General features: G+C 33.9%; 1 protein-coding gene across 3 annotated transcripts in view; it reads left to right on the plus strand.

The window, feature by feature from the left end:
* Positions 1-16,470, plus strand: part of NECTIN3 (nectin cell adhesion molecule 3) — a 183,103-nt gene that overhangs the window by 55,155 nt on the left and 111,478 nt on the right. For 2 of the 3 annotated variants that reach the window (XM_027868027.1, XM_027868035.1), the window contains exon 6: positions 16,315-16,453. In XM_027868027.1, the coding sequence (XP_027723828.1) occupies positions 16,315-16,453 (139 nt within the window). Of the gene's footprint in view, positions 1-4,471; positions 5,394-16,314; positions 16,454-16,470 lie in introns of those variants that run through there. The other variant, XM_027868026.1, reaches the window with a different exon arrangement.

Below are 16,470 nucleotides of genomic sequence, written 5' to 3' on the forward strand. Positions count from 1 at the left end.
GGTTCCTAACCTCCAGGAGCTCACATTCTAATAGGAGAGACAACGTGCCAACAACCATGTACGTACAAGATAAATGCAGGTAAATGACAGAGGGAAGGCAACTAACAGTGGGAAAAATTGGAAAAGACCCAGGAAAAGTGTCTTGCAGTCAGCAGAATTCAGCTGAATCCAAGAGCCAAAGAAGAGGAAGGAGAATATTCTGACGTGGTGGATAGTCAGTGGAAAGTCAGAGAGTTGGAAAATGCATTGTGGTGTCGGAGGAACAGCAAGAAGGTCAGTGTTACTGGATCATAGGAGTTATACAAAGAGGAATAAAGTGTAAGAAAACTGGAAAGGTAGGAAGGGGCTAAGTTGTGAAGAACTTTAATATTCAGATAGAGGATTTTTTATTTGATCCTAAAGGCAATAGGGAGCCATTGGAGTAGGAGTGACGTAGTCAGTCTTACACTTTACAAAAGATCATTTTGACCCGAGGGGAGGATGGACCAGAGAAAGGAGAAACTTGAGGCGGGGAGATCAACCAGTAGGCTATTGCAGTAGTCTGGGTATGAAATAATGAAGGCCTATGTGAATGCATTTTCATTTTTTTGGAGGGCTGGTAGAGGGGTTAGGACATTGTGTTGGAGGACCAAATGGAATACTTATAATTTCATGATTGTAAGGAACCTTCATTGTCAAAGCTTTGTCCACCAAAGCAAATCAGCAATTCTGCAGTGTTTTTTTATGGTCTCAGAGAGTTTCTTGGAACCACTGGAGTTATAAATAACCTGTCCTTGATTTACACTGGTGATATCTGTCAGTCAGGACTTGAACCCAAGGCCAGGCTTCTATCCACTACATCACACTGTATTTCCTTTTAATCTGAGGTTTTTATTATTAAAACTGTACCGTCCAGAATGAGGGAAGGAATTGTCCTACTGCTCTGGATTAAACACATGGGACAAGACCATGACAAATTGGTTCCTGTCTAGAGGAGATTGACCAGGATGGTGAAAGATCTGGAGAAGTGCCATGTGAAGATCATTTGGAGGAATTAGAGACCGTACTAGGACTTTTTAAGCAAAGGAAGGTAGAGTTCTGTCATATGACTTCTAAACACAAGATAGAACCAGTGGATAAAAGTTATAAGCAGATTTTTCCCCCTCATACAGTGAAGGACTTTCCACTAAATAGAGTTTCCGAAATGGAGTGACCTGCTTGAACAAGTTAGTTAGCTCTTCCCCAGTAGATAGTTTCAGATTGGTTGTATGAGTATCTTTTAGGGGTATTCTTCGAAAAGAATGTGAATTCCTGGAATTTTGTGGGAAGTGGTTTTATATGACCTCTACATTCCATCTAACTCTTAAAATTCTTAGATTCTCTGTGCTTGCTTAATAGCATTTCGATTTTTTTTTCCTTCTTCTTCTTCTTATGGATAGACTGAAGGGAGCAAGAATGTTACCACTTGGCACAAATGTTTACTTTAATTGTCAATAGCAACTAAAATATCACATGACATTGGAATGATTTAGATGTTGTGCAATTTCCTTGCCTTTTAAGAATTTCTAAGTCACTTTCTTACAGATCAGTTGTTATGCTGAATTTTGATTCCAAATTAACCTCATCTTTCCCTCCATAAATGAAACTATTCCATTGTATTTTATGCATATAGGCAAAAAGTTTTTTTTGTGAGCTCTGTGTCTCCAGGCTACTCAGCTGTTTGTTGTCCTGGGAATTTAGTCATTAATCTGTGTGTTCCATCTGTAATTTTATTTTAACCATGTCCATCCAACTCACTGGCAGCATTATGACTACATGAATCACTCCAGTGACTCTTGTTCTCCCTTTCTTCATTTGTTACGCAGTACTGTAAAGAGAGATAACAGCATGTTCTTCATTCCATTGACCGTTACATTGCTCAGTTTATTTTTACCTGTTACTATAATATCTGTGTTGCAGAAATATGGTGTAATTGAATTATCGAACTATTCAATTGAATTGAATCTCTTTTTCTAAAAGTTAATAACTACCTGTTTAGCATTGAGGCTATTTTTTGTAGCTTGTGCACAACTCTTTTCCTTTCTCTGTTCTTCCTGAAAGGTGTTTGCTTGTTGAATATGTGTCTGTTCCAAGTTCCTGAATAGATATAACTCTTACTGACGTGACATTAAAGCAACCAGACTTGTATAGGAATATGTTCAGATTCATTTTAAATTGATCTTGACTGGTAGTTTTCTCATTAAAAAAAGAAAAGCAATTTTTTGTTTGGGAAAAGTGAAGTGTACATACATATGTATATTGATAAGGATTGTTCATATCCAATTCATCCATAGGAAGATACAATTAGTTTTTGTGTTTTCTTTGAGACTCTAGTTGATTACACATGCATGTGGTGTGTGTGTGTGTGTGTGTGTACATACACACATACATACACACACACACAGAATATTTGTACGCCACTGAGAAAAAGAACATCTGATTTAATATTTATAACTAGTTTCTAAAAATTTCCTTATTTCTAATTTTTAAAAAAAATCAAATTTCTTTAAAGAAGATTAGGAAGAAATACACATTTAATGAATATTAAAGTCAAATATGAGCATTAAAACTTTAATCTTTTTCTGGAAAAAATTTAGTCTTCAAAGAAGATTATGAGGATATATAAATTGAATGAATTAAAAAGGTGAAACAAGTAATTTAATTTCAGAAAATCTGGCTATAATTGACTCATGTTTGTTTTTAAATTTTAATAACAGTTCTAAATCATATTAAAAAAGAACTATACACACACACACACACATACACACACACACACACACACATTTTTCCCAAGATACATTTTGCTACTTGAAACTTAAATTACCCCCAAAAAAACACTTTAGGAAAAATCATTTAATCCTTTGCTTCATTTTATAAAGTGCTAAATCTATTAAATAAGATTTTGTGAATAATTTATACTTTTTATATTATGACTCCTATAATTTTTTCTCTTCAAGCTGAACTTAATGGAGATTAGATGTCAAGAATACTTCACATTCTCCTATTTACTGTATCTTAGCACAGTTTTAAAAATCCTGTTTCATTTATTAACACTATAAGAACTAATATTCACCTCTTTGATATGCTTCACGGAATTACAGTCCTATATATGTTTAAACTTATAGGAAGCTAGTTAGTATTATATGTTCAACAGTATTTATGCTGTACCTGCTAAATTCTCATCATATTCTGTACATACGGCATTCCATGATGAAACTGGCCTCAGTAAGTATTTTTCTACAGCTTATAACACTAGAATAATTTCCCAATGTAGATTTAGTGTGTTCTAACATTTAAAAAAAGTTTTTCAATACCAACTCATTATAAATGCTAATCTAAACTACAAAATTATATCATTTGGGTCATCTAGTCTTATAATATAGGGAATTTAAACCTTTGTAACATGTAGTTTCTTCTAAAACAACATAATTTTGTGGAAAGTGTCCTAAAATACCACTTTAATTGATAATTAACCAATGTTTATTTTTCACTACTCATATTTAGTACTTCTCAGTGTTAATGGACATTTCCATGGTAATGCAGTAGCAATGTGCAGGATCATTTGCATCTAATGTTTTTAGCATTATTAGAATGTTCTCTCTAAAATATTATCCATTCCTATTGATGTCAATTCCACACATTATGAAAGAATCTCTTTCATAAAGGTAATGTTGGAATTTTTTTTAGTTGCCTAAAATACTTAGATGTCTTTTTCTCATGGTGTGGTCTGTTCATCTAAACAAGTGAGAATGTGATGTGCCTAATTTTCAAAATTACTAATGATCTGTATTTAATACTTCTTTGGTTTCCAAAATTTGGACAGTCTATTCACTAAATAAAAATATTTTTGAGAGAATAATTAAAACGATTAGCTTATTCTGCCCACTTACCAAGAATGTATAGTTTTTCATTCTTTAAAGACATGCTTCTGATATAAAATTTAAATAAACCTAAATTTTTTTTCTTTTTAAGTTTTAATGAAACAAAACAAACCAAAAATTGATTCTCTTCTTTCATTTTATTCCCCTCTGCCACTGGCTGAGAAATTAAATTATCTTGATGCTAATATTTCTTAAATCATAATTATATAGGAGCCTTTCCCAGGAACATCATTTATGTAACTAAGCAAGTAGTTCCCCCTTCCTGGTGTGCAGTGCTTGACAACTTAATTTTTAATATAGAAGTTTAAGGGGTTATACCACATGTCATTTCTTTAATTCTTTTTTGATAGACCAATGATTACTGATCAGATATCAGTCTTGTTGTAATTTTTAAGTATATTGGTCAAATGAAGTAACGTGGCACCTTAGTCTTATCAAACTAAGAATGAAAAACTATTTTTTACTATGTATATATCCATCAACTGTACCTTCTTTTCAACTTGCTACTTATTTAGCTTGCATTGACATTCTTTGCCTTTCTGTGTCTTGTCTATCTTTGCTGTTTCCATTAGATCCTCCTACTACTACCACCCTACCACCTACAGTTCAGTGGCGTTTCTCAACAGTTGAATTTGAAGATGTAGATGCACCACCTAAAAAATTGCCTTTCCCATTATCAACTTTGGCAACAATTAAGGATGGCACAATTGGCACCATCATCGGTGGTACAGTGGGTGGGTCTCTCTTCCTGATACTTGTAAGTGTTTTGGTTGGAATATTCTTCTATAGGAGAAGACGGACGTTCCGTGGAGACTACTTTGCTAAGAACTACATTCCACCATCAGATATGCAAAAAGAATCACAAATTGATGTTCTTCATCAAGACGAGCTTGATTCTTACCCTGACAGTGTAAAAAAAGAAAATAAACATCCAGTTAACAATCTAATATCTAAAGACTATTTAGAAGAACCTGATAAATCTCAGTGGAACAATGTAGACAATCTGAAAAGGTTTGAAAGACCAATGGATTATTATGAAGATATAAAAATGGGAATGAAGTTCGTTGGTGATGAAAGTTTTGATGACAACGAAGATGACTTAGTTTCACATGTAGATGGTTCAGTAATTTCCAGGAGGGAGTGGTATGTTTAGCAACCACTAAATGAAAATGACTCTGTACAATGTTTCATTCATATTTAGTTGATCATTTTCAGATTGTTCATACTTTTTCTTGAAGGAAAAATAAGCTTTTTGAAGTTGATTTTCAAGCTTACTTTTTATATTCTAACTTGACAAATGGAAATGTAAAATCTAGGTTAAATGTATCTGAGCTGCTTTATATTTTTTTTTTCAATGCTGTACTACTGTCTCAAGATTTGAATTTTAATGCAGAGTACTTTATTGGTCTGTGGCACAGGTAAGAAGAAAAATGTTAAGTTAAAGTTAAATGTATAATTTGTTTTGATACAAAAATTAAAGAAAAAAAGCAACTACTTTGGCATTGCGTACTAAATGTTTACTTAAGACTATATTCTCAACTTTGTTAAAGATATACCTCTTGATCTCAAAGGTTTTCATGAACATCCAATGACATTACATCAAAATTGACTCAGATTTGTTCAAGAATTTTTTTTATATATATTCGAAAACATGCAGCCTGATGAACGATTTTCCCTTTTTAAAAATTATTTTCTAAGGTTAACAGAAAAGGAATGAATACCTGTTCATTTCAAATGAGCCTTGCCATTGTGACTATATAGTCAGGTATACTTTTAAAGATGCTTTGCACTGAAACTATTAGTTGACTAAATGAATGGGTTTAGTTAACTAAATTAATAGAATTTTATGTAACACCATTGCCCTTCATAGTATGGTTCTTTAAGAAGCACATAAGAGTTAAATGGAATAGAAATTCATAAATAATTTTGCATATGCTTTAATTTATGGAGAGGAAAAAGTGATGCTATGATGATGTTAACATTAGTTATGGTACAATAAGTGTTAAATCTATCTCTTGCTTCTTAGCTATTTCCAAAATATCTTCTTATACAGGAGTAATCTATGATAGACTGTCAATTCTAGTGCAAATGGATATTTGGTATAGACCAAATGGTATAGACCAGATCTGGTTATAGTATGAAAATAAGAAAAGTATATTGTGTATTTTGCAGTATTTTGTAGACTTATTTGTTTCTAGTCACTTAAGGTTGGCTTTAGTCAGAGGTGAAAGAAAAATAGTGAGATCTCAGTGATCCCAAAGTCGCAATATTTGGATTGTCTGTAGTCAGTGAATTATAGAACTAGTGGATACTTCCATACCTAACCCAGTTTGCCAGAATATTTTCCTAAAACTTTTTTCCCTATATGCTCTTAGATCAGTGCTTGAAAATTGTTGAGTTATTCATTTAAAGTCAATGTAAAAATATAACATGTATTTCCTTTTCTGAAGTATGTGTATTTGAGAAGTTAATGTCATCCAAATCTTCAAATATTGTTTTTCTTCATGAGATAATTAAAATTTAAATGTTTCTACAGTGAAGACCTGGAATTATCACACAATGGCTTACATATTATGCAGTCCAAAGAACTCATTTTGTGATTTTTTACTAATAAGGTAATATCTGGAATTTTTTTTGCTTGTTTTTGTTTGTACTTTTTTTTGTTTTTGTTTTACTGTGACACTAAAGGGAAAATGGAGTTACTAAAGCCAGTAGAAAATCTTGTGATTGAAAAAGCAAAATAGAGGTATTTACTGAGGTTGTTTTCTTTGAGTAAGGCTTAATGCAAACTACGAACAAAAAGTTAAGGTCATATAGAATGGGTTCATTTGAAAACATTTTATAATGGTTAAAACCTAAAAACAGAATTGTGTATATGTATGGAATAGTTACTGTGACTTTTACCTTAACTTCTTTTGTGAAAATTAAAAATGAGTATTTCCCTGTCAGTAAAATACTGCAAGTATGATATCAGGCTAACGGTAGACATAATAGTTTATTAAAGTCTATCATTGAAAGATTCTCTTAGAAAATTAATTACTGACTAATAAACATAATGAAATATCCAAATCACTAGAAAATATGAATTTGGAACAATATGAGTTTTGCAAATGTATGTTTCTTTTTAAGAGGCAAAAGCACCTCAAAATGACTTACAGTATTTAGAGCTTTACAACAAATACAGTATCTGTGTTTAAAAAATAGACAGTACACTGTGATTGAAGTAAATCTTTGAAGGGAAAATTTTTGGCTCCATGTTTAAATTGTTCGTGTTGATGTTTTGACCAGAACAAAAAAAAAATCTGAACTTTTTATCATCAGTTAAGGGATACTTTTTTGGCTTCTTGTTTGACCAAAGTTTCGTATTTATAACAATCACAAACCAGATACTGTACATAATTCTCAGCTTGGGAGTAACTCTAAACAAATGTGTAATGTATTGCTAAAACTATATTTCAGATGTTCAAAGATTAAAATTTACTATATTATCTTTGAAAGATAGCTTGTTGTCTTAGAAAAAAATACTTATTGTGAACTCACTTTTTCATGTGGGATATTTTGCGCCTTCTATAAATTTAAGAGTTTTTGTAATATTCAGACCTTTGAGTATACTTAGTGTATCCTTTACCAATTTAAATAATTTGGTAAACTTTACAAAGTTTCAGAGTTTAACTTCAGACTAATGATACTCGTGTTAACTTTCAAAAGCATCGCAGTATTGTTTATTACAACATTATGTATGTTTGCTGTAAATAGAGACCTGATTGTAAACATGAATAGTTGTGTGAAATAAACATTTTTGTTAAATTAATTTTTGAATACAAGTGATGTACACAGCTAATTAATCTAGCAATGTGTAAAAATTCAAGAAACTGGTCCTGTGGAAGAGATTAGTTAAAGAAAAAAAACTTAGTGTTATATTTCCTTTTCCATGATTTTATTCCTTTCTCTCACATCCTTTGAATAGTTTTTGCATATTTGAATTAACTGTAGGGGAGAGTACAGTAGAGAAATCAGTATGCCATTTCTTTTCTTTTTTCCCTGTCACTGTTATTTGGAGAGGTATTGTTTATATTTTTAGTAGAGGTAGTCCAAGAAGCTAAGAATTATTATGGATAACTGCTTTGATGGAGTTATATTTGAGGAGAACTGTATAATTGGAATGGTTAGCAAATTATATAATGAAATTTTATTTAAAGGATGCTTATAATATAAACTTAAATATGGGGGAAAAGTCTGTAAGGTTAAAGACAAACTACTTTAGGTTTTCAGAAGCAAGAAGCAAAAGAAATGAAATACTGAATTGCTTGTGCCTTTTTCAAAACTGTGAACAGGAATAATGATAGAAGATAATGTAGACTTTGGACTTTCATGTAAGGGCCACAGAAAATAAATGCAGAAAGCAGTCATTGAGTGAATTAGTAATTTTTTTGGGAGGGGGGGCAAAGAACACTTTTTTACCTGGGTTTTATTTTGTTTCAAGTTTTGACACTCCTGAAACTGTATCATCTGTTTAATAGAAGAAAGCAAAGCAACCTGTTAAAAAATCTACCAGAATGTTTGAAATGATGCCTCTAGTGAATTTTTGAAAAATTGTTGAAAATTTTTGAAAAACAGATTGTGTAGTGAACCAATATTCATATTTTCTTATTAATAACAATACAACACTCCTAATAGACTGCATTCCTGAATTTCTTCCATTTTATGTTGCATTCTAGTTTTCTATGCTGACAGAACTTGAGTTGTTATTTAGTAATGTTTGGTGAATAACCATAAATATCTCTCTTGCATAAATAATCCAAAAAACACTTTTTCGCTTTTCCAAGAGGTTATTTTCATCAGGATAATATAATTAAAATCAATGTGTTTTGACAGTGTGGCTTATCTCTTAAAATATAATATGGCCTTTCAACTATACTTGTTGGATATTGGCAGTAGACTAACAAATTAGTATTTGTTTTTACTATTGTTTTACTATTAGTTGTTTTACTATTTAATTCCTAATACATTGAGATGAATAATTGAGTCAGCCATTCTGTTGTGTGATAAATTCTCTACATCCTGGTTTCCCTACCCCCTTACATATGAAACCAATTTAAATATTTAAACAAATTTAAATATTTTTATCTAAAATACTATAATTGACTTTATATACTTTGCTCTAAATTGTAACAATAGAAATTTATCCTTTACTGATGGTTTTACTTATGTTAATTTGTTTTTTTCTGAAACTATAATTATTATGCTAAAGCAAGCAGACAGTAAGCTAAGCCAAATTTTTCCTAACTGAGCCTAATTTGATTACTCATGATCCAAATTTGCTATTTGGAATGAATTTGTTTGACAATCACTTCCTAGAATAGTACTGTTAGTAAGTATCCTTTTTTGTGTATGTGTGTCAGTCACCTGCAATTTAAAATTTAAATGATACAATTTAAATTTTTTATGTAGATATTTATTTGAATGCTTCCAACAAATCACATCATCACTTGATGATGATTGAATTTAATGTGTGCATTCAAGAGTCTTAAACAGTGGTGATTGTTCATTCCCAGTTTGAAGAAAAAACTTATCAGTTTGATTTTATATGATGTTCCTTTTATTTTATTTTATTTTATTTTTTTTTGCTTTTTGAAAAGGTAATCGAGGTTAAGTGACTTGCCCACGGTCACACAGCTAGTAAGTTTCAAGTGTCTGAGGCCGTTTTTGAACTCAGGTCCTCCTGACTCCAAGGCCGAAGCTTTATCCACCGCGCCACCTAGCTGCCCCATGATGTTCCTTTTAAATGCCTCCTCTGTACCCAACATTGTGTTTTGGGGGAGTGTATAAAATTGGGTAGAGTATAAAAGATGTAAGGATGTCGCCACCTGACTTTATAGGCTAGTCTAGAAAATCTAGATGCCAAAGACTTGAGGAAATATCAGGAGATTAATGTGTACATAGTGTAGCTCACATACTTAATGTGATAAGTTTCAGAGAGCACTGGATCCTGGAGTTGGAGGAGCTGGGCGAAAGTCCTAGCTCTGCTGCTCCTATATATATGATTTTGAGTAAGTTGGCAAATATCTCTGGGCTTTAGTTATCAGACACATAAAATGATAAAGTTGGTACATGACTTCTGAGGTCTTATTTTATTTCTCAATCACAGATTAAAACATAGTATTTTAAGCTTACGTACCAAAACAATATACAATAAAAGAAGGATATTTGTTGCATGAAGTTAGGGAAAATTTTCGTGGAAAACCTAGATCTTAATAATATTTAGACTCCTGGTACACTAGAGAACAAAAACTAAGGAGGATTAAGCATACATGGTTCAGAGACTGGCCAAATCCAAAAGGAGGCATATTTTCGGAAAAGGTTGGTTTTATGAGGAATTTATATGTATTAAGTATTGGAAAACTCCTGCAGAGTTTTGGACAAATATTAAGAGAGAAGTGATTTTTTTTTAGAAGATTGTTTTAGTAGTATATTTGTATAATTTGAGTTAGGTAACTGGGCGGCACATAAGGCAAGGGGACCAGATAAATTCTTATAATATATGCATGAAGGATTAATATGTGCTAAGATGTTGGTCAAGAAAATGATGAGAAAAGTATAGATCACAGATACATTTTGGTATGAATAAGAGGGAGCACTTGGTTGCTCTCAATGAGGATAGAAAAGGGCGCTCTTTTTCACAGTTTCAAGTAATTTTGTATGAAATGAATGAAGCCAGTAATATTAATATTTCATATATGTATTAGTACCATTCAATCTTATCTAAAAATTAATATATACATCTCTGTTTCAGATGTAAAATTGGTTTGCGTAGGTTCTAAATGTGCTTTCATTTGTATCAGCCAGATTGCAAAGAAACCTGAGCTTTGATTTTAAGTAATATACAAATAGATACATTGATTTTATTTTTAAAACACATGAAAATACATTCTTCGATTCAGGATCAAATTACTTAAGCTGAAAACTGGCGGAAGATTGCAGAAATAATATTGTTGCCAGCATAGTATAAGCATCATAGTTTTAATTATAGTCAATTGTACTTTTTGTTCTGCTCATAAATAATATTGTTTCTCAATAGTAATGGGTTTGTCTTTTTACTGTAAGTATTTCAGATAATATTTTCATACTAAATATTCAGAAAATTCTGTTATTTCAAAATGCATAAAGACTAAAGCTTAATTCTTTTCATTTTGTTGTTTTATTAGCTAAAGTTGTATGTATTGATGTAATAATATTTCTGCCCAAGACTGAGTGGTTTTGCTGCTGAGGGGCAGCCCTGCATGGAATGGTACTTAAGGAGAGAGAGCCTTGCCTCCTGATTGGCTGAGAGAATGAGGATGATGAGCATGTTACTGTTTACTTCCAGTGATCTTATTTCAGTTTGTTTCAGAGACATCATAGATATATAGAGAGTGGAACTCCAAGAAGGCAGTAAGTAGAGAGAGAGAACAGGTTTTGAATGGTGAACTGGAGCCTTTGAAGTCACAGACATTTATGTGAGCTGTCATCATGTACTGTCATCTAGTACTTAGAATTCTAGAAATTGCTGGGAGTGGACCTCCCCTAAGTGACATCATTTTTTCCTGGTTTGAGCTGAGACCTTATTTCACTTTGAACTGAAGGGCTTGTTTACATTTATTTATTGCTCAGTGTGTCTTAATCTGTAGCATTTCTCCAGTTTCTGTTTGCTGTTTTACTTGGATATGGATATGGGTTTACCTGTTTGCTATTTATGATGGTCTTTTATGTAACTAGTGTTTGATGGGAAGAAGCAAAATAATGAATTTAAGCTCTTTACTTCTTCAGAAAATTTATGTACATATGTATTTAAATAACCAAGGCTTCTCTGAAATATTCCCTGGGAAACAATTCCTAGATACAGCTAGTGGAAAATTATCCATGTCTCAAAAGAAAAGCCCTCCACTATGAGGAAAGAAAATTCAGAACAAAATGTGATTTCTAGAGTGGAAAGTCTTCTTCTGAGATACCAAACAAAATATTTGAGAGTGTGAAGAACAAGTAAGATCCCAGTAGGATTCCAAACTATTGTTCAAAAAACAATTCTTTGAAAATTTGCCTTTCTCTCTGGAATGCATTGAAAATTCTAATGAAAGTCAAGAAGTTAAATAAAACCTGAAACCAACATCACCTGCTTCTTAAAATTGAAAGTGTGGGACTATAGATTAACTTAATCTCCACTAAAGATTGAATGGTCATTGGTATGAACAGCTAATGTTAATAGTCTTCGGCGTAGAATTCTGAGCTCTTCATGTTGACATCATTAAGCACAACCTTTCAGAAAAAGAAAATGGGCAGTCCCTGAGAAAAAATGTAGTATAACCTCAGAATCAAGACTAAAATTTCAAAACCTTTTTTTTTTTAAATAAAATTTCTTGGAAAAGAAACAATCAAGAATCATTATTGTGAACATATTCCTGCAAAAAAAGTCTCTGCATGTAAGTTATCTGTGTGGACTATCTCATCTAGATGTGGCAACCATATCACGGATAGATATGATCTGAGATCCATTTTGTCCCTGAAGAGACTGCATTCATCTTTTGTGAGTAGTACAAAGGCCTGTGGGAGTGGGAGAAGGTCCTAGACCTCTTACTGCTGGAAGATTGCATCTCCAGAGAAATATCAATGAGAATTACATCTATCTGCCACCTCTTAAATATCTCTAAATATACAATATTTAGGAGTTTAGGCCAAAAGCACCTACCTTCCCTGAGGTAGGCCTTAGTTTATATATAATTACCTGCTTACCCCCTTCCCACCAAACACCAGTAACACAAAAGACCACCACAAATAATGAATAACGAGTACTTTTTTTATGCAGACAGACAGTAAATAGAAATTGTAGTTCTACAAATTAAAATATACCAAAGTTCTCTTGCCAGAAGCAAGATAAAATTTCAGCTCGAGTGAGGAAAGAAAATGATTTTACTCAAGGGAGGTCCACTATAAGGTTCTAAAATTATAAGTCCAGGTATTCCAGGAATACAATGGGAGCAGCCGTCATACATATTTGTGCCTGTGAGACCTCCAATCTGCCATTCAAAAATTTCCCTTGCCTGCCTCCCTGGAGCTCCTCTCTCCATTTGTATCTATGAGGTCTCTGCAACAAACTCTTGCTAATCATTCTTTTAGCTAATCAGGAATTATGACTTCTGCTATGTAAACACTATGCAGCACAGGTTTGTCTTCTCAACAAAACTTCCTAGGCTTGGATGAATGCAGGGTTACGTTAGAATTATCAGGGTGCCCTAATAGGTGATAATGTTGCTTCATATGAGAGACTCAATGTACTACCATGATATTTACAGGAAAATATATTTTCATTTATTCTAAGGAGGATAATAGAGTCTGTTGATTTATCTGGGGGAGAGAGGGGGTTGGAGGAAACTTTATTAGAGAGAGCCTTGAAGGAAAAAAAAAGGCAGAATGGTGAATCCTTATAAAAAATTTAATACGTTTTTTAAAGTACCAACCCTAAATACTAGTATAAAATTTGAAGACTTCAAACTTTTTTTTCTTTTTTTCCAGAAACACTCATTTTCCTTTTTGTCCTTTATTCAAATCCTTCATTCAAATCTTTTTAAAGAAAGCTTAAAAAAAGGAAACTGAGAAATGAGTAAGAGGTATAACAACAGTATAAAAGGGGATAGAGGAAAGACCCAGGACAGGGAAGATGAAGCTGAGTGGTACAAAGGAGAAGACTAAGAAATTCACTATCCTCCTTTACTCTCAAATGAAGGGGTAGCTATTTTCTTCAAGGCTAATCATACTTAAGCCTTTGATCTCATCTTCTCCTATCTCCTCTAGCAATTTGCCACTTCAGCCAGTCCACTGAAATTGCTCTCTCCAAAGTTACTAATGATTTAATTGCCAAATCCAGTGGCCTCTTCTCAGCGTTCATTCTCCTTGACTTCTCTGCAACCTTTGACACTGTTGGTCATTCTCTCCAAGACATCCACTCTCTTCTGGTTCTCCTATCTGTCTGACCACTCCTCAAATCTCCTTTGCTAGATCCTCATCCCTCTAACCATAAATATCCCACAAGATTCTGTCCTGGGTCTTCTTCTCCCTGTATACCCTTGGTCGTCTCATCAGCTCCCATGGATTTAATTACCATCTCTTTGTGACAATTCTTAAATCTACCTATTCTGCCCCATCATCTCAGCTGACCTCCTCACTAGCATCCCTGTCTTTCAGACATCTTGAACTTGGATAACCAGTAGACATCTTAAACTCAACATGTCCAAAGTGGAAATCATTATCTTTTCCTCCAAACACTCCTGTGTTCTTTCCCCATCCCCCAACTTTGCTGTTACAGTGGAGAGCAACATCAGTACTACAGGCTCATAATAATTGACTCCTCACTATCACACCTTAATATCCAATCTGGTGCCAAGGCCTGTTAATTTCATCTTTTCAGTATCTCTCAAGTAACCCCCTTGTATCCTCTATAGCAGACACTCCAGGTAATGAGCCTCATTGCAATAGCCTGCTGTTGCTTCAAGTCTTTTCCCTGCCCCAATCCACCCTCCATCCAGTTGCCAAAGTGAGTTTCTTAGAGCACAGAACCAGCCATGTCATCTCTCTACTTAACTCTAGTGACTCCCTATCACCACCAGGTGCCATATAAGATGCCTTATTCCCTGCCACCTACTCTTCATGGCATTGGTCTCCCCCTTGATATTCCACAAACAAGACACTCTCCTTCCTGGCTCTCTGGCTGTTCTCCATGCCTGTCATGTTTTTCCTCCTCATTTCCACTTTTGGCTTCCCTTTAAGTCCCAATTAAAATCCCATTTTATACAGGAATCTTTTCTCAACCCTTCTTAGTTCTAGTACCCTCCTTCATTTAATGATTTGCTTTTTATCCTGTATATAGCTTGTTGTTTTTGTTGTTGTGTGTGTATGTGTATGCTGTGTGCTGTGTGCTGTGTGTAGCTTGTTTGTAGATCTTTGTTGTCTTCCCTGTGAGATTGTGAGCACCTTGAGAGCAGGGTCTATCTCTTTTTTTATATCTCAAGCACTTAACACAGTGCCTGGCACATAGTAGGTGCTTAGTAAATATTTATAGACTAGTAAGACTTGGACCACCTTTATCTAACCTACTGGCACTTTCCGTGATTTTTAGAAATGTACTCAGGTCTCATGGAATCATGGGGCCATAATAAAAAGCTAGTGGCAAATGGTTTTCACCTATACTCTCAGAACCTTGACTTGGCACCTGTCTACCCTGTCAAGCTTTTATATCTACATCCTTTCTAGCTAAACTCTTAAACATTGCTGTCTGTACCCCATTGCTTTTACTACTTTTTTTGCCACTACTTAAGCCCATTCTAATCTGACTTCCAACTCTACTCCGATTGCGAACGGTTTCTTGATTTGTGACGTGCCTGAGTTTCTTGAGCAACCTTCATCTTTCTTGACCTCTTTGAAACATTCGATTCTGTTGGCCATCTTTCCTTCCTTGACATTTTTTCCTCCCTGACCTTCAGTGACACTGTTTTTTTTTTTAGCTCTACCAGTCTGACTGTTCCACCTTCCTTTATTTTTTTTTTCCCTGCATAATTCTCCATGTTCTATCCTGTACCAGTGAAGCTCCTTTCTAAGGTTGTTGTGGGCTCTCCTCTCTCAGTGATCTCATCAGCTCCCAAGAATTCCATTATCTCTGAAGAATACTCTCAAATCTATCTAGCTGTTCCTAAGTCTCTTTCTGAGCTCTAATCCTACATTACCAACTTCCCATTAGATATCTCCACTGGATGATGGCCCACTAGAGGTACCTTCAACTCAGCCTAGCAGACACATAATTTCTTTTCTCCTTCCTCCCATCACTCCAACTCTTATCTTCTTCTTAACCTCTCTGTTTCTATCAAGGACTTGATCCTTCTAGTTAGCCATGTTCATAGTCGAGGAGTCCTTGACTCTCCATGTTGATTTTGTCATATCCAGTCAGCTTCAACATCTCATACCCATCTTTGTCTCTCCAAACGATTGCTACTCTAATTGAGAAACTCGTCACCTCTCATTGGACTATTGTGCACATCTTTCCTCTAGGCCACATTTTTTTCTCCTAGACCCCCAAAATAAATTACAGAGAGAAATTTATTGCCGTAGTTATTTGTGCACACTAAACTAAAAGCATTGACATCATTGTTTGAGAAAAGCAGGGAAAGGGTATGGAGATGGTGTTTTGAATGGAAATCATAAGAAAACTGATTAAATTGGTAATGTCTATAACAACAAAAAAGTGAATTCAATTTGGGGTCTTTCAGGCTTGTTTTTGAATATCATACTTTAATTTGAAAATATTTCCTCCATCTTACAGGCATAACAATATGCATTTATTATTTACTCTTCACCAGTTGCCTCAAAAAGCTTAATCTGTGTTGCATTCCAGATGTTCCATTTAAGCAGACCTCTTCCATAGCAGTAGCTGGAGCAGTCATTGGAGCTGTCCTTGCGCTTTTTATCATTACTATTTTTGTGACTGTGTTGCTGACTCCTCGGAAAAAGAGGCCATCCTATCTTGACAAAGTGTAGGTATTTTTTTTTT

Source organism: Vombatus ursinus, unplaced genomic scaffold (genome assembly GCF_900497805.2).
Source record: "Vombatus ursinus unplaced genomic scaffold, bare-nosed wombat genome assembly UNPS02001419.1, whole genome shotgun sequence".
NCBI classification, from domain to species: domain Eukaryota; kingdom Metazoa; phylum Chordata; class Mammalia; order Diprotodontia; family Vombatidae; genus Vombatus; species Vombatus ursinus.